The following is a 24,008-nucleotide window of genomic DNA, read 5'->3' on the forward strand; positions in this document are numbered from 1 at the left end:
AATAAAACAACAATAATAGATAAAATGAGTAACAGTATTATCCTAAACAAATTAAACTGTGAATTAATCTGTCATTTAGTTCACTCGTCAACTATATTTTCTGAGAAATGAGGAAATGAACTAGTTGTGATCTGAATAAAGAAATACTTTTTTTTATTCTGTGTTCCCATTTATGCACTTTCAATACAGAAGTGATGTGCTTAATCTAAATTTCTCTTATTATATCTTGAATAGTTAATACAAACTTATTTTGTTAAAAAATTAAAGTAGTAAAACAGTACACTATATTATGATTTTGTTTAATAATGCAATAGTACCAAAGAAACACTTAACAGTATGTGGTAACTAAACAGTTTGGGTACACAGACATAATATATGGTATACATGCATGAAAAGTTATATCACAAAGCATGGTAGCTAGCATATTTACATATTTAAAACTACTGTTGTATAGATCATTGATTATGAATCTCATGGCAATTTAAAATTATATTATAGAAAACTTTTACTGCTCAACAGGGAAGTATGCTTTTGTTTCATATTGTGGTAAAATGCCACTTCCTTTTAAGTAATGGATATGTTGGGTTTTGGAGAAAAAAAATTCTAAAGAAATTAGAAATAGGTGAAACATATTATCAGTATGTCACATGACATCACAAAGAACAATTTTTGATAAGTAGGAAATTGCAATTAAACTCTCTCACACACACACAAACACAAACACACTTGCATGGTAGAGGTGGAGGTGGTAGAGGTCCGGGTCAAAAACTGCCTGCAGCACTGTTCCTCCTCATCCAATGTGGCAACAGTGGGGCAGCTATAGTCCATTACACGGAGCAAATGTATGGGAACCCAGAAAAAGGAAGCAAGCGAGACCTGTTATGAGGTCGAAAGATCTTTTAGTGACAGACAGCAGCATTTGGCCACTACCTGTGGTAGGTAGGGAACATGTTCCTCATTGAAAAGCAAGGTTTAGGAGAACTGACCAAAGGGAAGCAACCTCCATATAACCATTAGGGGAAGCGTATAAAGTCTATGGGTTAACACCAAGGGGACAATAAAGGGACTTTTAAAATGTTGTTTCTAGACCAAAGCATAGCATAGTCCTGACCCCAAAAGGATGTGCAAAGCCACCTCATTATAGGAGGTTTTTGGATCTGGAGAAAGGAGGAGAAAAGGGTCTATTATTATTAATCAAGATACCCTGAGTGTTTGTGCCCACAGAATTCTATAGAAGCTCATCTATAATAAAGAACTATGGCTTATTTAAAAAGAGAATATATTTAACCCTTTACACTCTGAAGGCATTTTTCAAGAATTTAGTGTAAAAGGTTTCAAGAGCACACAGTGGAATACACATTTTTTTTCTATACAGCATGTTTATAAACAACGTATTATTACCTGAATTGGAAATACTTTGACAGCCACATATTCATTTAAAAGCTGTGCCTTCCAAACACAACCAAAGCGACCTCTAGCTTTGAGCTCCAGTAACTGTAATGGCTTTTGGCCAAGTAATGGAGATGGTGGTGGGGGCCCAGGATCCTAAAATAAATCAAAAATAAATCTTATAAACGGTTTGCAGATTATAAAGCTATAACCTTTTTTACAGATGTTTTAAATAATTAAATAAAACAATGCACATGTTGCCTGCACAGACGAAATCCTTCAATGTGCTGTTTTATGCACAAAAGGAAAAACTTTAGCCAATATTTGTCTTAAATAGGTAAATGAAAGTAAAACAAGTTTCTAATAAATAAACCAATAACAATGAAGAAACCTAAAAGAAACAGTCATAACATACCAACCTGATAATGTATGTTCACCTTTATTGCATAATAATTCTAAAATATCCAAAAGAAGTATCAAACATAACTACTGTTGTCTAGCATATTCTACACTATAATGCTATTACAGGTTTTATGTTAAATATTGTAAAACAACAATGATTTATAATAATGTCACTGTAAATGGACAAAACCAAAAGAACCAAAAGTATTTAGACATATAAATACATTTTTCAATAACAAATATTGATATTTAACTGTGGATAATTACCTACAATAGAAATAAGCTAAAAATCAAGTAGAAACATCCATGTCCGTCTCTGGAGAGTAAGTAGTTGTATGTGAAAAACGACATATTCCTAATACTTGAAATTGTATATGGCAATTAAAGGATTAAAAAAATCACCAACAAAAACTAATGAATTTTTCGCTAAAATATACAAAAAACACATACAGGCAACACACACCACTGTATATTGCCTTTTACCATCAAAGTTTCAAGTTAATTTCTGCAAACAAATGTCAACTACCAAAGGCTTCGATTGAAAAATTATACATACGATATAGACACAGTAATCTATTGTGAGTTCACTTCTGAATAGAACACATCTGACTTCAAAATAGGAGTCTGGCTTGGTAATTGTAATGTTAGCCAGTAATAAAGAAAATATGTTGTGCCAATGCAAGGCAAGATTGTGTGTTCTAGCATCTAAATATGACCATTGAATGCATGCCTAAGGTAGACTTATAAATAGAGGTGAAAGGGGTTTGAATTCTCAAATCACAATGTGTTATAAGAGGAAAAGCAGATAAGATTTACTTTTGACAACAAACTCATGATTATGGGCACATCTGTTGTTGGCAACAACTACTACAATTATATTTTAAATGTCTTTATTCAAGAGTGTAGCTAGACACAAAATAACAGAATATAAGAATTGGATATTTTACAAAAAGGTTCCTATAGTTTCCTATGTGGTCTTAAGGTTATAGCAGGGATTGCCCAGTTTGATCGCCTCCACTGATTCACTCACCATGGCGTCAGAGCTCCAGCTATGCAAATGTGCACAAAGTTATACCAAAGTTGTGATGAGTAAACCACTTAAAATTGCCAGTTTCAGCTAAATAGCACATAAATGTACACAAACTGTTATACTGTTATAAAGTGGCAGTTTTGACTGTACTTACATATGATATGCATGTCACACTTTTTTTTTTTTTAAAGTATTAATGAATGACGCTATAAGCAGAGACAGACTATAATAGAAGTGAGTGTTTTCTGGCATGTGTTTTATGTATTTAACTTTTTACATAAGCATTACTGACGCTATAATGCCTTACAAAATCATGCATAACCAATTCTCAAATTCTCCCAAATAATAATCCTACACTGAAATTTTGTTCTCTTTGTCACCCCCCCAAATACACAGGAATTGAATATTATTTTTAATGTGACTTAAAACTGACCAATCTAAAGCATATCTGCAACAAAAACCAAACTGGGCCAAAATTAGTCCTGAGAATTGTGCAAAGCTGGAACACTTAAAGCTGTTAATTCTGCAAAGGAGGCGCTAAGGTTTGGAGACTGAATACTTACTTAACTTTTTCCTTAAATCTTTGGGCATAAAAAAATGTTACATTAATAAAATGAATACAATTTTTGAGTTTCAGTTTGGTATAGAATCTATTACTCAGTAAAACTATAAAACTGGTCTGAAATATTTTGCAAGGCACTGTTTTACAGTATAGGGGGAGAAAACCAGCAGCTTCTATTACGCATATTAGCTTCTATTCTAATGTCTAAAGAAAACAGCGGACGCAACACCAGATGACAACAAGATAAACTCTCACAAAACCCCAAACATACTTATGCTGGGCCCAATTTGGAGTGTTCTATTATTGTGATACACACATTGTTCACATGTGGAAGAAAGCTAGATAGACAGACAGAACATTATGGGGAAAACCAATACTTATAGGAGAAGAATGTGCAACACTGTGAAATAGGTTCTAAAAAGCATACAGCTTTTATTAGTGTTACAAATTTTCTTAGCGTCTCTGTTGTTGATAAGGACATACCTTGTAGTATTAGAGAAACTGCTACATTAGAGGCCATGGTTGGAGTAGTAATGTATACTAAACTCCAAACAAAGAAATGTGCGTATTTTACACTTGGTTAGGGTTGTTCTATGTGAAATTCCCATGTTTCCAAGAGACAAGAAGCTGCCTGTCTTTTTTTATCATCCTACATATGAACAGCTGTTCATTTTTCACTCTCTAAATTTCCCTTCCTCTGGCATTTTGGCTGAATGTGTCTCGAATTTGGACAAAAACACGTTTTAAAAAGTGGAACATGTGGATTACTTATATTACCAGCTGTATAGAGAAGTGTTTCACATATACACTAAACATTAAACTTTTGCTTCTAAAACTGCAATTTAAATATACTATACATATACATTGCATTTATATACACACATTTTTTGAAATCATGAAAATGCAGTGTATATGCTGGTCAGTTACCTGTGATTGTTAAATATGAAACAAGAACAATACATTCTTAAAAAACTGCAATGATTGTAAACACTGACAGATGCACATTTTTTTTGTAATTTAAGACACAGTAAAACTGAACATATAAAAAAAACAGTTTTTGGATTGAAATCTTCCAGCGAATAACAATGCTTCCATTTTCACACTTGTCTATAATACATTGAATATTTTCATGTACAGAATTCACTCATAATAACACATTTTACCCTATACATAAATGAAATCAAGTAATGTTTATGTCAGATATTAACCTTTATGCTCCCTTTTGGTGAACAAATATGCACCAACAGTTTTAATGATTTACAAAAAAAGGTAATGTTTCTGGATAGAGAATCATTTTAGAGTATTGAGCAACAAAGTAACTGAAAAATATGTTACCCCCAACATATTTTTTACTTTTTAGGCAACCACTGATAAAAAGACAATTATTGGCTGTCACGTTCCTTAACTAATGCTTTTTACATTTACAAACTAAAAAAACGGTTTTCAGACAAAAAGCACTTGGGTGGGGGTGGGCAGGTGGGGAATTCAGAATATTCATGCCATACATATCTTCATGAAATTTAGTAGGAAAAAATACTCCAGCACAATACAAAAATATTCACTTTTGTCACAAAGAGAAAAAAAAAAAAAAACCTTGGGTAGATTTCATTACAAAAGCAACAAGCAGCATCCATGGCATACTTACAGCATCAGCTATTTACATACAAACTAATCAATCATGCCAAAATGTGCGGGTCATTGTGTGAGCATGCAACTTTGCAAATATTTCTTTTTATTGTACAGTCTGAGGAGGATTGGGATGCGGTCCATGCAAAAATTGTGGGGTGTTTTTTTTTTTTTGGTATTAAAAAAAAATAAAGAACCACGTTTATAGAGATGAGACCCTGAAGAGAAAAATGAAATGACCAGGTTATCTGACTTTCCAAATTCAACTTTATGATTTAATTAAACTTATCTTACCTCTATCATTATATGAAAGGCGTGCTTGTGAAGGAAAAAAGAGGTGAAAGAAATTACTGTTTCCAGTGAGAATGAAATGAAAGCAGATAAAGTAGTTTCAGGGGGTGATGGATGACCTGGATTGGGAAGCACTATTTTTCCTGAAATCTGAAACTAGCAGCAGCCAGAGCAGTCTCCAACTGAATCAATTCCAGCTCTATGACCCCAGTTAAGTATATGAAAAATTGAAATACAATGACAAATATCTCAACCTCATTGTGAATGCAAAGGGAAAATAGTTTAGCATGATGTATTGGAGGAAAAGAACACTGTTAGAATTGACATGAAAGACTGAATGAAAAATGAAAAATAAAATGATTTAATCTTCTTCTGCAGCAGGGCCATAAATTCATACTCATCTTTTCAAATAAAACATTTAAAATGCATCTTATCCTTTATGTTCATATTTTATTACCACATGTCCTTAATGTAATGTTTTATTAGTTTCTTTTATGAATAACCGTGAAAATAATGAGATATGATATAATATACTATTTTTCCATAAAGAAATAGCCTTTTAAATAATGCTGTTAAGATGTTTTTCCTGCTCCAGGATTCCACACAGTTGTGTGTAATCCATTTATAGGTTTCAATGATAAAAGCTCCAACAAACTTCATTGAAGAGAGACAAAATTGGGCATCAAAGATGGCAGGAATATGCCCTCCCCTACTTTACTATCAGAAATGCATTTTGCACTGTGTGTCATTAAGGTGACAATTCCAAACATCTCTTTACAGTTCACTTGAAAATTGCAGTGTGATGAGACAAACAAAAATGATGCTAAATGTAGTTTAAAATATGCTGAACTAAAAGAAAAACTAAAATGAAAACCTGGTTGGTGCCTGGGAAACTCCTGGTTATTATGACTTGTACAAATAATGTAGTAACATACATAGAAGAAAATAAACTGATATTTTCAGGGAGAATACTTTCCTATATAAAATTTAGATCATTTATCAAAAAGAATGTTATTTTTCAATTTTAATATTACAGTGTACATTTTGCTGCCCAACCCTACTGCTTTACAGAAGTCAATTTAAATGGTCAGCACACCTATTGGCAAAAACAACATTTGTGTATTTCACTTGTGGTCTTTGACCCAAATGTTGTTTTGTTTCACTTAATATTCTGTCACATTACACAACCTTTCCAGCAAGTTTCATTTGTATGCTTTATTTACATTATCTTAGCAAGTCAGAGACAGTCATGGCGTGCTCTGTGACCTACTAGACTTGTTGTCTAGTGTGACATACCCAGCATAATTAAGTCCAACCAGTCTGCGACTTACACAGGTTTGGTTTTGTCTTAAAACACATTAGATTAGATTGCAGAAACTTTATTAATCCCAAAGGAAAATTTAGACTATGAACAGGCTTGAGTACATGTGAGAGCTGACAGTCAATGAAGGCTCACCCTGATGTACAATGCATAGGAAGAAAGACAAAGGAACACAAGTGTTTTGGACCTGACAACAGAAGAGACACTTGTCTATTTTACATTATGTGTTTCACACAACAGAACATTATTTTTAGGGGGTGGAGGGCATAGTTTGTTGCATGAACTTGGGATATCTGAAAAGCCTTTGTGTGGACAACAGCTCTGTCAGATGACAAGTTAATCGGTGTCCCAAAAAAAAAAAAAAATTGAATGTGTAATAGTTTGGAAATGTGAGAGCTATGCTGAAATGTTGTCACACAGTCGTCTAATTTGACATTCCCTGGGTTTTCTTGTCACATAATCAGACATGCTTGGCAATGAGTGGTATAATGTAGTATCAACTTTCTGGTTTTCAAATTACAGCAAGTAGCTTAAGTATCCACAATTGTGAAAGTATGACTGGAGATTTTAAATTATTAAAACTGACTATGTGTTCAGAGTTCAGGTATGTCCACCCACACCAGAAACCAAAGAGACACCATTTCCATTCCAGTTATTTAGGCATTGCTTATATACTGATTACATAGAATGTGAGAAACAGATATTTACATTCATGCCCATGGAGAAGACTTAAATGAAATTACTGCAGTGCTAATTATTCTTTACCATGCTTTTTTCTTGTTAGTTTGACATTTTTTTGAAAACCTATTTTACAAAGAATAAAATGTCATTTTTTTTATAGCTTCTTTGATATTTCTCTGCATAGTTTATTGCTACAGATTTGATTTTCCAAGTGTCACTTAACACTGTCATTAGCCAAAACTGCAATAAGCACCAGTTGTCTAGTGGTTCAATTTTGCACAGTCACACATGTGCGCATGGGAGGCAGCTAAAGGGCTCGAATGAGAGTAATTCCATGCTGGACCAGGGGAGTGGCAGTGTGCACTAACCCTTCCTTGTCTTTCTTCTGCAGACCACCCAAAAGAAATTTCGCCTGGGCCCGATGACATCACCTCCAGTTCCAGGCCTGATAATGTCAATTTTGCCACCTGGCCTTAAAAATGCCATTTTATTAGCCATGCATCAGTTCTGTTTTGGACTCAATGAAATATTGATGACTTTTGCTCTCTTTTATCACCCAGTCTTCAAGTATACGATGTAGTTACCCCAAACCTTTTTCTGTGCTCCTTTTTTATATTTGACAACACATAAAAGCTATTGCAAAAAATAAAACCAGTCCTTATCAACAAAGTGCTTAAAAATAGAGCACGCAGTGATGCTTTAACTAGAGTTTTGTTCTCTGCATATGAACACCTGAAGATCTTCCTTTTCCCTAGTTCCAAATACTGTACAATGCAGGTCAGATTCAGAAATCTTTGGAAAAGGCAGCAGAAATAACACAAGGAAACAAGCAATACCATACCATTAATAAAACAAAATATGTTTAAAAAGTAAACTTAAAAAAGCTTGTTCAAATGTGGGGTCAAGTTGAAAAAAATGACTATTTAAAAACTGTGGTATTTGAACCAACAGTAGCAATTCATAAATCAGCCTCTCATGGGACACCAACTCACTAAAAGGCACATAAATTTTATAAAATCGTCATTATCTGAAACAAATTTATTAAACCGAGAACCAAGAATGGAAAGAAACAAAGTTATCTTTTGAAATTTCCTAAAGTTCATCATTATTAATTACCAACGCAATTGTGGTCTGATTTTCAGCTAAGTCACAGTAATAGGCATATACAATGTGACTTAAACTAATAACAGAAAACAATTGTACCTTTTCTTGTCAATACTGAAAATACCATTTAAACATTCACAGTCCATGCCAGAAAAAGTACCTGTATGTAAACCTCTAGGCTAGTGACTTCTCTTCAAGCTAACTGGAGGTGAAGGTGCCCTGTCCAATAAAAAGATGCACAACGTTTGGTTATTGATGAACTGGAAAGATCAAGAAAGGTCTGCTTCTATGAACCATGCTCCAATAAAAAAAATAAATCAGAGGAACTTAGATAAAGAAGAACTGTAGAGCTGCATAAAGCTCAATAAGGCTAAAAAAGCATTTTTAAGGCCTAGATGTTCCTTAATCAACATTAAGATTAAACAACCTACAAATTGAAAACAAAATCTGTACTGTGGCTAATCTCCTTAGTGATCATCCTGCAAAAGATCATGGCAAGAACACAGCATGAAAAACTAAGAGGTGAAAAAAGAACCCTAAGGTTTGTCACTCGTACACACATGAATCGTGAGCATCCACATGGCAAATCAGGGGTAAGGACTTGTGAACCAGCATTTGTGAAACACGGTTAATAAAAAACACCTGCAGCCCGGATGACAAAACCATCTAAAATCACTTTCACACAGGTCTCAGAAGCTCCCACCTCTTCTGCCCAGGGAGAAATTTAAAGTGCAGAAGTGTAGGAATATGGCACTCAAGCATGAACCACAATGGAGAGAGCATGGAGCCCTAAGAGACAGTTAATAAAAGACGGGGGAAAAGAAGGCCTAGGAAAAGGCAGCACCAGATTAGCAATGTCCGCAATTACCTTTTTTTATTTGTAGTTTTTATTTTTCACATTTTACTTTGCCATAAGGTTCCTGCCTTGTGCCCTGTGTTGGCTGGGATTGGCTGAAATGGATGGATGGATATTACAGAATACCAGCTGGTCCCCAACCCATCACCATCTCTCCTTTTGTTTTCTTCGTATTATTATAGGTAACAGCAAAGAACAAGCAGAAATATCTTGAACTTACAAAAGTCTCTGCCTATATGCACACTATAGGAAATACACTGAACAAAAGTAGTGTTCGTGAAAGGATGCAAAGAAAGGAAACCACTCTTCCCCAAAAGAAAAAGAAATGTTGCATCATTTCTAAATTTTGCAAAAGACTAAATGGATGTCCCACAGGGCTTCTGGGACAATATTTCGTATGCTGACGAGACAAAAATGTAATACATGTAAAGGTTCTGCGTTAGAAGGAGAAAACAATAATTTTACAAGAGACTGTCAGTAAGAATGCCACTATATCAGTCTGGCTGTAAAACTTAATAAATTGGATGATTCATGAAGACAATGATCTGAAACACAGGAATAAATGAACAACAAAATGTCTTAAACAGGAGACAATGTGTTCTGAAATTGCCAAGTCAGAGTCTAAATCTCAACTCAATTGAGATGTTGGGGCCAGGATCTGAAGTGAGCTGTTCATGCAAGGATTCCTAGAAATGTCAATAAAACAAAGTGGGCTAAAGTGGGTGGGTTTTCTTCAATTTGTATCTGAAAATAACAATAATAATAATACAAATAAAAATGACAAAAAAAACCCAAACATTTTTGCAAGAAAAAATGGTCTAAAATCTCTTTTAAACATTCTGCATGTCAGATCATCAACAGCAGGGAACATATGGTGGACCTTATTTCTGCTAAAGGAGGTTCTACCAGTTTCTAAATGCAAGGGTTCATTCACTTGTTTCTAAATGTTAGACTGTGAGTTGTAAACGATGTGTTCAGTACTGCCAAGAAGAAATACAATTGCTTGTATGTTTTAAGCAGACTGTTTATCTCTATTATTTTGACTTAGTTGAAGTGAAGCTCAGACCACAATTTTATAATTTTTCCATTCCTTTAAGCTACATTCTATCTGAAACTATAGCACACTCACTTTTAACTCTTTGCAAATAACTGTCATAATAAGTAACATATTCAAAACTATTGTAGGACAAACATAACATTGTAAACAGATACAAAAAGTTTTCTTTATTTTTCCTTTCCTTTTCTGTATTACATCATTTTGCATGTAACAAATAAAATAAATTCAAATACACCTTAGCTATTGAACTACATAGCTATCTTAAAAATACAGGTATATTTACATTTACTTATTTATTTATATGGAACCAAAACAGGTATTAAACTAACAGTTCAAAAACCTTCAAAACTATGCCACACTGCCTTGTAGAAAAGCCAACTTTATTACCACAGGTTAAGAATAACGCTTGGTTCAACTAAGTGGTGGAACACCACATCATATCACAAAAATAAATGTTTCCTGTTACAACCATTTTGCAGCAGCACATTTGATGCATTCATTTTTTAGTTCTGTTTTATCAGAACTACTCCAAGCACAAAAGAACTTGGTCTGGAAGAATAAAAATATTTTTCACAATATTTCAATTTTTGGGTGATTCTGAGCAGGAATACAGAAAGGAGAAGAGAGCAAGAATATCCAGTAAACACCCATGTAAACATGGAGGAAACTGCAAAATTCACACAGAGTGCTCAGTCTAGGACTCGGACCCAGTCCCCTGGTGCTGAAACACAGCAGGGCTGACAACTGCATCGCCTCCTCATCAACATCTGTTTAAGAAACTGGATGATCATAAACTTTTAACGAAGTTTAAAAATCTAAATTTATTTACGTATTATATAAAAAATACAATAAACTATACACACTACACCCTCTGACTAGTTCTGTGCAATACTGACCTATTCTACCACATAAATGGAGATAATGAGAAGGAAAAACAAAAACGTTCAATTTACAAAAAATTATGCATCCAAAATTTTTAAAACAGTTAACAGTTAGTAATTCGAATCGAATGCAAATCCTCTCTGTTAACATAATCCACCTTAATAAATGGATATGTCCAGTTACTAAGTATGGAAGAAAAATTTAACATAGGCAAAACATGTGGAAATAATATCAAAGAAAATCAAAAAATGATAATAAAATACCAAATAAGGGTATAAAAATAAGAAACAAAATTGGTCTGTATATGTCTGGTGTGGTAGCAACTTTCTTGAACCCGCTTGGGCCACATGAACAAGGTTTATACAGTAGCTGCAATGATAATAAATGATTACTTTGTGTGGTGGGCAGTGGATGTGTTAAAATAATGATAAATCGGTGTATACACTGGAAAACCAAAGCCCCGACACAACTAGGATCAAGTCGCTGAACCAGGCCAATGTAGTAGCAACCACTTACCAAAGTGGTAAAAATGGCCAGCTCTGTCTGAAGTGGAAAAGGCCATCACAAGGGAAAGGGATCAAATGTTTATTATTATACCAGACCAAATGGGCAACCCAAGTGTCAAATAAAAAAAATGAAGTCTATGTTGATTAGTTAGATTTGAACCTGTCTTAAAGTCACTACATAATTTTTACATTATGTTTAAAAACAATTATAGAATAAACTGATAGAAGTTCTCTTTTTAAGTCTCTTCCCTTTTAGTTATTCTCTTGTGTGTTCAGACCATAGAGTATATGTCTGTGTGTGTATAAGTTCTATCTATTTACTCTACATTGCACGGTACTATACTATAACGTACATCTACTGTATATTTCTTAACATAAGTCTTAAAATTGTATGCCCTGATTTTATTTTAACTTCTGGAGGGCAACATTGTTTTATATCTGTTTATATTACTATAGACTGCTAATTTATTTACAAATAAAAAAAAAGTACATAATGTATTAAACATTGACTCATAATAATACTTACTTGTGTGGGTACCAAAACAGGAGGATATGCAAGCTTGTGGTGTCTGTACATCCAAAATGAAAATAGGATGATGACAGCTATCCCCATAATCGGCACAAGGGAATAAAGTAATATGTGAAATAATAGAGTATTTGGTGTAACAGGATTAGATGTGGCTGAAAGAAAAACAAAAATAAAAAAAACTGTTAGCACACAAACAACACAGCTTTATCTGTAGCTATACATGAAAAATGGCCAGAAGGTGGCAGTAAGTGAGCTTTGTAGGCAAGTGTGACTAAATGTTCATCTTGCAGAAAATGCAACTATTACACATGATCAGTAATTCACATGATGTAATCAGTTTAAAACATTAATGCATCAAGCTCACAGTTAATCCTGAACTTTAAGAACAATATTTTGTTATTTTCTAAGTTAATATAACTAACACTACTTATTTGAATAAACTGGACTGTATATAAACAAACACTGTAACAAGTGAATTTTCTACAAACAAATATTTAAAATATTAATGAGAAATATTTAATATTAATTTTACTAAGACTTATTAATAATGTGTAATATACAAAGCACAATCCTAAAGCAAGTAAAAAATTCTTTAGTGAAAAATACATAACTGGTAGAAGAAAAAAAAAAAACTTTGTTCTTAATCATTTCCTTAGATGGTCCCAGAACAATAAAGGCTGACAGTCAATTTTTATAACTGACATGTATGAACATGATTTCTATTTAGAAAAAGAAAAAAAAATTTCAAAAGGGCAGAAGCAAAATAAAACCACTGATTTACAAATTATAATCGGTTATTGTCTAGCCAGTTAACCTTATTATTAACGCCTTCTTTGCAGTAATAATAATACTGTATAGTCGGATTATACAGTTTAACAGTATGGAACTCCATACAGAACTGCTAGAGCAGGAGGAAAACAAAAAAAGTTTACTCTATGAAATCATTAAAACAACAGTGGCTCCACAATGAAGGCAATTGCAGTAAGTAAAGGAATTGGTCACTACAGCTGTCTATCCTAAATTCTTTCCATTTCATAAACTTTATTGCAGCTTTTCAAATAATATGAATAAGGATAATGAAGATGAAGATAAACCCAATTAACTGAATACCAAGGATATTTTAACTGGTGCGTATTTAATTATAGACAGAACAAGAAGTCAGAAAAACAAGAAACAGTGATACATGTTCCAAAATCACCTAGATTTTGTAATGTTTGCATCACAGATCTTGATAATATTGAACTGTTCTAAATCAATTCCAATTACCCTGTCAGGTAACACATAAACCACTTATTTAACCTGCTGCCTTAAAATAACTGAGCTCTGGCAACATCTGTAATTATGGAACTCGTAAAGCATTGTCAATGAACTCCTGATTTACTGTTTTCATTGATAAAGTGAATTTATGAGTACATTCTGTAAGATAATTATTTCTTTAACATTTACAAAATTAAATGTTTGCTTGCTACACTCATGGATGTATAAACTAAATAGTCATGTACTTATTGCAAAAGGCTCAAAAAAGATCAAATTAACAGTGTACTCAGCTGGTGACAGCTGGAAATATATTTCATTTTTCAGCTACACATGAGGCTAAATATAGAGTAATACTGAGACAGAAATTATGCAGTGATACAGTACATTCTTGTTTCCTGTAAAATGCTGATTAAAAATATAAAAAAACACACACATATAATGTGATCCATCATTCTAGTCATCTATCCTATTTAGTATAATATTTCCTATTTTTATATATAACATGGTGGCATAAAAACTAATCCATTTTATATAATAACTAGATATGTTTACCTGTTGAAGCCAGGTTATAAAAATACATTTTAAAATACTGTATTTGAATTGATTGACATATGTAAAAATAAATAAATCAATAAAATGAACTGTTGTAAATATATCTAAATAATAAAATATAATTATTAAAAATTATTATTAAAATTAATAAAAAATAATTCTGTTTCTATGTATTTCCTTTATGGAAACAATATTATCAAATACTATGCATGACTGTATCTATATGAGACTAGTTAAATTATAACTGTAGCATAAACTACACCAAAATCTACTGCTGCCATATCACCTACTCTACTTTTAACTAAATAGGTTGTCTCTATACACTATATTTCTTGTATTACTATTACCTTCCACACCAGCTATTATCATCTTCTCATTTTCTCTTCTCTTGACTCTTGATAGAGCCTCATAAAACTGGCCAGGTGTAAACATTGGTCAAGAGAGATATATGCTCACCTTTTCTAACGTCTGTCCCTGAGCCTTGTGTCGGTATCTTCGCATACCTCAACCTCTCTTGCCTTTTAAATACCTTTAGTGTCCCTCTTATACATCCTCTTGGTATCTTCACATATCTCGTCCTCTGTTGCCTTACATGTACCTTCAGTGTTACTCCTATTGCTTTTCCTCCTTATCCTATTGTGTCCCCAATCTCTTTTGCCTAGCACTTCCCCTTTCGATCATTTTCATGTAAGGTCTGCTTCTCAGACTCTGTCATTTCAAGGTGCCTTTCTTGCTGTTTAACTATTATCAATGGCAGATGGGCCACCATTACTCACTGTGAAAACATCATTCATACATCTTTCAAGGCAACTTAGGTTGTTCGTCATTAGTATTTAGTGGTCTAAGTTTGCTTGGTAAGTTACTCACTTTAACTCCCTCTTTGTAAAAACAAAAAAGGAAAAAATGTAACAACCAGGAATTGAACTTTGAACCCCTAAAGTATGTACCGTATAATCATCTCTACCACTGAGGCATCAAAGCTAAACTAATCAATCTGTTTGCTCTGATGGATGGATACACACACACACACACACACACACACACACAGAGTAGTGTTTTTATTATATAATTCTCCACAAAGCACACATCCAGTAAAAACTGTGAAAACACAATTCCAAGTATTTAAAAGATGCTGGCTAAAAAAATGTATCTGAATATTATAAGCAAATTCATTGGGTTAATTGACAGACTGCACTCCTTTATTAATAAATATGAAAATCACTGAAAGGATGAAAGATCAGTCAAAATTAAACACAAAAGAAAATGAAAATAAAAATGATTGCCTGCTATTCAGGGGAAAACTAAACAAGATTTCCAAGGTTCATGTGGTATGTTGTACTGAATAAGTTTCTCTGAACTATGTTTTTTTAAATACAGCAATTCTGTAAAATCTAGAAGTTACCTTATCACCTGAAATCCATTTTTTGAACCTGTTGTACAATTAATGTTGAGGAACTAAATTCTGAGGCACTAGACCTCATGTACATTTGGATTCCTCATAAAATGTATTTTATAAACGTCAAATATTTTAACTAATACTGTTTTGTAGTATCAGTTTTAATTTACTGAATATGTCAAGTTAAAGAGCAAGAATGTATGATAAAATACTATAATACTATACTGTATACATATATTTATGCATTAGGCTTAAAATTATTAAATATGTAAATATATTTTATATTTTAAAGTACGGAAAACCTGAACAGCTGCATGTTATATGTAGATTGCATGTTGAGTGCTTCTATTCAAGTAGTAAATTGGCTAAAGCCTTGAATTTATAAAGTAACAAATTGTATATTTAACTAGTTTATGGTGAAGACTTGATAATCATGAACCCAAGACAAAATAAATTATTATTTTCAAAGATCAATCTTTTGCCCACTCCATGCATGAATGTAGTTCTTTTCACTACAACCAGTGCTACACAATCATTTCAGAATTTAAGTACACACAAAAAAAAAAAAGATGGTCATCAGCAAGCTACACTAAAGAGGTTTGTGCTATGAGTTCAAACTCTAAAAACTCTTTTACGAAAATGTGGATATGGAGTACAAGAGCACAATAAATCTATTCAAGCCAAATAAATGCTTTTTTATTATTCATGGAGTCTTTAACTTTACAACATACAGTTTCTACATCCACTGTTTCCTGCTGAAGGTTATAGCAAGCTAAAGATTATAAGCAAAAGGTCATACTCCTGCAAACACCCACACACATATCAGGTTATAGTGACTAATCTACCTAACAGCAAGCGTGTGAAACATGGGAATAAACCAGAAATCTTACAGTAAGTTTCATATGGAAATAGGTAAAGCATACACACTACATACAAAATAAAAGTTGGTTCCAATACCATGGCATTAATATGCTACTCATATAGTGCACCCATTATATAAACTGAAATAGTTAAATGGATTTCAACTTTAAAAAGTAAGAAAACCCTGTATAGCCAGGATTATGAAGCAGTTTCATGAAGGAATTCACAATTAGTCTAACTAAATAAAAATTAAAGAAAAAAAAAAAAACTTTATCCAGTGAGAAATTCGACCCAAGTACAGTTTTCCAAGAGTTACGCAGGCAGGAATCATAATGTCTAACCTGTTCTTACCACAACCTTTATCAGATTTATCATTAGTACTGCAACACAATGACTTTTGTATGTGCTTACAGCAATCATTCCCAATAACATTTGACTCCCTGTAAGCAAAATTACCCTTCTTTATACAGTATAACAGAATTATTATATATGCAATAGAGAAACTTACTGTTATTTCCACTTGCTTATAAGGATGTTGCATTTAAAGATGTGGAGTTTGTTTAAAAAAAAGTTTGATTCAGAACACTAGAATTCTCGAATGCAACAATCATATTATTGTATTTTCTTAAATTTAAAGAATTTTCTAACTTGCCAAAAGGAAGCAGGGAAAATGTTCTCTTCTTAGCTACTGAAGTGAAAACAGACAAGTGTTGGATGCGCAGATTCTGCTATGTAAAAATGTACACATGTATTTATTTGCCTGCTCTATCTGCAGCTAAAGCAATGTTACCCAGATATGGTATGTTCCTGGACAGAGGGCAGCAGCCTATTTTGCTTACAAAATGTCAACTGGATAAAAACCAAAAAAAAAAATAAATTTGGGAGTTGGGAGAGAAAAGGGAAAAAAAACGCTGAATAACTCTGGCCTAGTATACAATGAGAATTGCTTCTTGGGGAAATTGAAGGCTTTATGTCTAAATTCAGTTCATTGTGCATTTCTGTTTTGTCTATGAGTGCACTGCTTCACCTAACCATGCTTTAAGTGTGCAGTTAATTAAAAAAGAATTGATCAAACAATATATTTATATTAAGTAGTATACAAAAACAAAACACTCCTCTAAGCTTAACTTTATTCATTCTATTCATTCTAGGTCAGACAGAAGGAAATAGAATCTTAAGCAAAAACTTGCATAAATTGGTGACTTTCATTACAAGCTCCCGTTGCTTAAATTATTTTTTTCCAATTTTAGTTGTTAGGAGTGTGGCAGAAATGCCAATTACACTATTTTTCATTTGCAGTGCGCAAAAAATGGACTACCTTTGAAAGCAAGTAAGTAATGCTGTTAGCTGCAGAGGTAGAAAAGAATCAAGAGTTCTTATTTCAATGGAAAAAAAAAAGACTTCATGTATTCCAGTGAGATAAAGACTATTAGCAAAACATTTTCAGAGATACAAGCCTAAAAGATAATTACCTATAGAAACCTTAGTATTACCCACTGTTTATTAACCTTTTGATATTATGCCACTTGTATAGAAGACTTAGTGTTTGTTTTGAATAAACTGTGCTCATTTGTGATGTCTGTTAATAAGAACTATTTGTAAAGCTTCCAATCTGTAATTCTGTCTAGAATTCCATCAACAGGTATACAACACGTTCATCTTCATACTGTTCTTTATTTCTCCTCCTTCTAAAATAAACAGCTTCTCCTAAGCTTGTGTTTATATCAGTCATGAACCTATTATAACAGCTGTGTTTCTCATTTTTGAATTCATCCAGGTTCTAAATGAGCTTTAATCCATTAAAGTGTGATGTGAAATCAGAGACAATCCTGTCAACAGCAGATAGAAGGAACCAACCAAACCCGGAAATGATGCCAGTCTTACAAAATTAAAAGATGTTTACGACGCTGTAATATATTATAACCAAAACCTGAAACACTGCAAAGGAGATTAGGCTGCAGCTTCCAATAGTTTCATCTTGCACGCAAATGACAGATCTTAGAAGAAAAAGTAAGCTCCTTCCACAGAAACAAAATACTTACCCGTGTGAAGAGTTGAGAGGTGCCCAGAAGGCAGAGGGGAATAGGAGCCTGGAAAAGAAAAGCAAAAATAACACTCTGATATGCAGGACCTACATCTGTGCAAGGGTATGTCAAAAGAAGACATTGAAAAGAGCAGAGAAATTAGGTCTCCTAAAGGAATTCATTTTTCAATAATATTTGCAGTGTACACGTACATAGTTTCTTTTTGATTGCCTGATGTATGCAGTTCCAAGTTCATAAAAATGTTTTGCCACCAGATATAATCAACTTATATGTATGTATCTTGGCTCAAAAAAAAAAAATCTGTTTTTCAAGAAACACAATATATTTTGAGTACTGGATGAAAACGTACTCACATTTATATGGAATCTGGTACATCACTGAAACTTACACATTATACACTTGTAGCTATTTTAAACTAAGATTTTACAAACCATAAAAATATGAGATAATTTTTTCATCAAAAATGTGTTACATTTAACTATAGAGTTTAAGATATACAATATCTATATTTGAGTGTTATTCGTTTCTGAATGTAAAGTAAAAATAAATAATAAGCTCTTATTCCTTGGTCCCAGGCTAAAACACTATTATTTAACTAAACATGATGGGGTTAAACCAAACAGCAAATACAATAATTACTAACATGGCACATAATCTATATTGGCACATAATGTGGGTTCTGTGAGCTAGATTACCCTCTAGGAATCAAGCCATAATCTTTGTGGTGCCATAACTGAGCTTCCTCACAATACAGGTAATGTGCCTCATTCGGGACTCCAAAAGCAACTACTTATTCGATACCAAGTCAAACCAGCGGTCCCCAAGGACTCTCTGAAAAGACACAGTACAAGAAAGAGTCCAGTCTTTGTCTCAGATCAGTGGATAGCGTCCATGTCTTGCAACCATATCACAAAAGAGGAAAGACCAGAAGCTTCATCCTTTTGTATAGATATTGGGAGTGCCATACACCCATTTCTAGTGACCTCATGCTCTCCCAGTCTGTCTGCTGACTTCATAGGAAAAGTCATCAGAAACATGTCACTGCCAAGGTAAGTAAACCCCTCAAAGATGTCAAAAATCTCTCCGCAGACAGACCCACTGCTGATGGATATGCCCAAGAGATCATTAAAGGCCTGGATCTTAGTTTTTATTCAAAACACTTGCAAGCGCAGACACTCGGACTCCTCTCTCATTCACTCAATCCTAATGTGATGTGGAAGACCATCCGTAACCCTGAAGGTTGCTGAGAATTGTGTTGGTGTTGCCAGTGTCCCCAGAAGGAGATATTTAATCTTGCTTGGCACCCTGGATATCACCGAGATGAGTCGTAGTGCACGGTTTGATGGCAACTCAAGTCTGTACCCGAAACTGAGAAGGATGGCTGCAAGGGTTCTGAGGACAGAGAAGGGAGCATTTGTTAGAGGGATCCGTGAGCAAGTGACGCACCATCTATTGTCTAGTGACCCACGTCCTGCTTACAGAGGATTTGAAGCATTATGCACATCCAAATGTGTTCCTTGGAGAGTCGTAGTCAGGGCGGGCTACTTTGAGCAGCTTTTTAAAGCTAGTCCTCCAGCTAAGATATTGGACATCTCTGGGTCCATGGTTCTTGAGGCTGATCCTCCAATTAGCTGTGAACCACCCAGTCTCACTAAGATTACGCAGATGGTAAAGCAGCGGAGGGTAGGGAATGCTGCATTGATCTGTGGTATTCGGGATGAACTTCAGGCTGGTGGTAAGGCTGTCCTTCTGGCACTGCAAGCAATCTTTGCTTCCATTTGAGAGACGGCATCACCCCAACTGACTGGAAAACAGGACTTGTCATGCCCATCTTGAAAGGGAAAGGATCCGTGATCACTTGCTCACCTACCAGCAACCAGAGCAGTCTGGTTTTATACTTAGTCTACCATCGACCACACCCTAGCACTGAAGGTTCTCATCGAGCAAAAACACTTTCTTTGTAGCTTTTGTCGATTTTCATAATATTTATTTATATACATAAAATATTTAACCTTCAATTGATTATAAAAGAATTTCAATTGAAAGAGACTAATTGGAGATTCTGTCTTTTATGTCTGTTATCATCCACTTGACGCGTGGAACGTTTGGACAATCATTGAAAATTGCTGGAATCAATTTGGACACAGCCTGTTTCTCACATGGACAACTTTATGTGGCATGTTCAATGGCAGGAAGTCCTAAGAACCTTTATATATTGGCTAAAGATGGAAAAACTAAAAACATTGTACAGGGTGGTCCAGATCTAATTATGCAGATCCAGATCGTCTGGATGACTTTGATTTATGTGGGGACGATTCTTCATGTCGTCAGTTTGCAAACTTCTCGATGGTCCAGGATTTTTCACATGATTTTCTATGCAATAAACTTAATAAGTTATTGCGTAATGAAAATTGCATAATTAGATCTGGACCACCCTATATATAACAACGCACTTCAGTAAACAATACAAGCGCATTAGTGATTTGTTATTTTTCAATAAAAAAATAAAAAAAAATTGTGTTATTTTTAAAGCTGTGGTTTTTTTTATTACATTTTTTTCAAAAAATATAAAAAAAAAAACAAAAAAAAAAAAAAACACTTTATTTTCCTCCCAGGCAAATCCGGGTATTTCAGATGGTCCTTTTTAAAAGATGAAACAATGAAATGATTATTGAAATGCAAGAAAAACAGAAGTCTTGGGTAGCTTTCAAGAGTTCCTGTATTAGGTACTAATCAATGAAGGTAAGATCGTGCGCAAACAATTGTTAGTTTTTTAGCCGCAATAATAAATTGTTACGGTTGGTACATTTCCATTTAATGGCAGGGTTACTTAGGCGATGATAAAAACAGCTGAACACTTAATGATAAGACTTTGTTGTCTTGGAATAGATTCAGAGGTAAAGAATTTTGTGCCCCCTGCCTAGAATACAACTTGTCACAGATTCAAAAAATGCCAACATACACCATTATTTCTAATGCATTTGCTTGAGACTCCCCTGTAAGTCAATGGATTTTATTATTTCTCTTTAATAAATCGGCAGAAGGCCATACGTACCTTCTTGTAATAAATGCTACAACAAATACAGATAAATTAAAAATGCGGTTTAAAAGAGATCTTAGCAGACTAGGAGCCTCATGCATAATGCTGTGCTTAGAATTCATACTAAAGCATGACATACGGACAAAAGTGGAAATGTCTGCCAACTTCCATGTTCTTCCACTACATAAATCCCGGTCAGCATGAAAAGTAACGCACGTGCCTGCCGCCAATCTCCAACTCCTCCCAGAATTACGCCTCCTTAAATATGAAAATCAATATAAATAGCCCTTAAGCTCAGCGTTCTGTGAAAAGACAATGGCAAAATCACGGGGAAAATAGAAGAATTTCAGCAAATACCAAGTTGAGGCAAGGAAAAATGTACTATTTGTTGGTTTAAACAGTGGAATAAACAACAAAAGGAAGTTGATCGAGTGACACAGAGTGCCGGAGAAACTCGAAAGCTCAAGATCACAAAGTCACTCGGTGCCTGAAATAAAAAAGAAGTTGTCAGATATCAAAGTCATATGGAAGCTTATTAGGGTACAGAGAAAAGACAAAAAACAGGCACACAGTGGCAAAAAAAGCTCAAAATGTCAACTTTAATCTCAAAATTTCCACCGTAATCAGTTTATTTTGACATTAATGCAGAACATCATAAACTTCATCTTAAAATCATTTAATAGTTTCTCAAATACCATCGTAACTAATGTAGCACAATAAACGATTTGCACTGTATGTATTCTTCTACAGTACAGTATGTGCTATATGTGTGTGAATCACTTTCTCTTCCTCTGACAGGACACAGAATCCATTACACTCATGATATTACAGCTCTCTGAATGAATTAAATACTGAAATGTATACTTGATATTTTCATGATGACAGGAATTAAAGCATGTGACGAACTGGCGCCCCGTCCAGAGTTTGTTCCTGCCTCATACAAGATGCTTGCTGCACCATGTGTGACCTTTGATGAAATAATTTATTGCAGCAGTACGGTCTCTTTCAAAAGGTACTAACCTCCTATTCCTCAGTAGATGTCAAGCCATCTGTAGGCTGAGAACGCTGATTCTTCAAAACTTTTAAGGAACTTTGAAATATCTTTGTAGTACATGTTTAATTATTCTATCCGTTTATCGATCCAGTGTCACACCAGTCCCAGCAAGAATACAGCGCGAGGCAGGAAGAATCCCTGAACAGGGCGCCAGCTTGTTGCTAGCACTGTGACACCGTGTCCTCACTTGTTTAATTATTAACAATATAGATTATTTAAATGATGTTAAAAGGCAGAGCCCCTAGTTTAAAAAAAACTGATTTGAGAAATTACATATTATCAGAGAACACCTGCTGAATGTTCATTGGATACAGTAAAAGGTAGTCAACCATGGAAGCGATTGGATATTATGAGAGGTAAAGTCTGGTGATTGCACGATGGTACTTGGTTTTGATGACTGATGGAAACATCTAAAATACTGAGAGGGGCCATTTGAGATAAAAGGGAAAAAAGGGTAGCAGATTACATGGTGTTACATACTAATAAAATTAATAAAGAACAATACCAAAGTGGGGAAAACCACCTTTATCTCACATTACATCAAGAAAAACCCCAATGACTGATTTATGAATGCAAGTGTAGTATCCCTGAGGCAAAATGGCTCAAAGAATAACTGGAGGTTGTTTAAAAAAAATAAAAAAACCTAAGCATTATTGAAAAGGACCATTATCTTTGGCCTGGTCCAAATATTGCTGTACCAAAGCCGATGGTACTCTGTGATAATCTCAAAAGCAGGAGATTTTCCAGAAGCGGCACAAAGCCAAATCATGGGATAGAATTCTAAAAGCAAGTCTGTATTTCAGGACACAAAAGACTTATGCACAGCACTCACTCTAGTGGCTCCTAACTTCTCAGACAAATCCAAAACATCATTGGGAGCAGTGACTTTAATGAAGAGGAACACCCCACAGTGTTCCAAAAGGGTAGCATTTAGGAGTGGGGAAAATACATATGCTGCCATGGACAATGAAGCCCACACTGAGAAATGGGTCATATTACATGTAAAAGAGGGGTTTCAGGAACCTCTGGAAACGTGCTAATTCGCAGGGTTTAGCTAACAGAAACCAGAGTGCAGGAGTCACTATCAAATGACTGGTGATAAAACACTGGCGAATTCCAGTATTTTATATTTTATTTAACGTAACAATTGATAACAATAAACAAATAAACATGCTGTAGGCAACCCAATATGGCAGAAAGAAAAGTCTCTTGGGAACAGGCAACCACTTCCAGTCGAGGGTGTGACCTTATTAAACTTTCTTACACTGCCACCCCTAAATTTGGGCAACAATTTTGAAAACAAAAAGAAAGTTTAAACTATTCTATACAGTCATTTGCATTATTTTTTATGTCAGGAAGCCGTATCAGTATTGACATTTTACGTTTATAAAAACGATCATTCATCTGAAGATGAAACTTAAGACTCCTTCAAAGGTTTAAGTGACTTTCTTAATTGGCCAGTTAACTACAGTTGTGTGATCACTCAATAGGCACACTTGACAAATATGCACAGTGAGTTCAGACAATAGCAAATGGGAAGGATGATGAGGACTGCCTGCTGCTGGGA

General features: G+C 34.3%; 1 protein-coding gene across 4 annotated transcripts in view; it reads right to left on the minus strand.

Moving 5' to 3' along the window:
- LOC120531704 (activin receptor type-2A) overlaps nt 1-24,008 on the minus strand; it is a 121,663-nt gene that overhangs the window by 19,371 nt on the left and 78,284 nt on the right. The window contains exons 4-7 of one of the 4 annotated variants that reach the window (XM_039757358.1): nt 18,345-18,392; nt 12,234-12,388; nt 5,304-5,327; nt 1,402-1,545 (exon numbers count right to left, since the gene is read on the minus strand). In XM_039757358.1, coding sequence (XP_039613292.1) covers nt 1,402-1,545; nt 5,304-5,327; nt 12,234-12,388; nt 18,345-18,392 — 371 coding nt within the window. The remainder of the gene's footprint in view (nt 1-1,401; nt 1,546-5,303; nt 5,328-12,233; nt 12,389-18,344; nt 18,393-24,008) is intronic. The other 3 variants (XM_039757360.1, XM_039757359.1, XM_039757361.1) reach the window with 3 other exon arrangements.

The sequence above is a fragment of the Polypterus senegalus genome, chromosome 6 (assembly GCF_016835505.1).
Source record: "Polypterus senegalus isolate Bchr_013 chromosome 6, ASM1683550v1, whole genome shotgun sequence".
NCBI classification, from domain to species: domain Eukaryota; kingdom Metazoa; phylum Chordata; class Cladistia; order Polypteriformes; family Polypteridae; genus Polypterus; species Polypterus senegalus.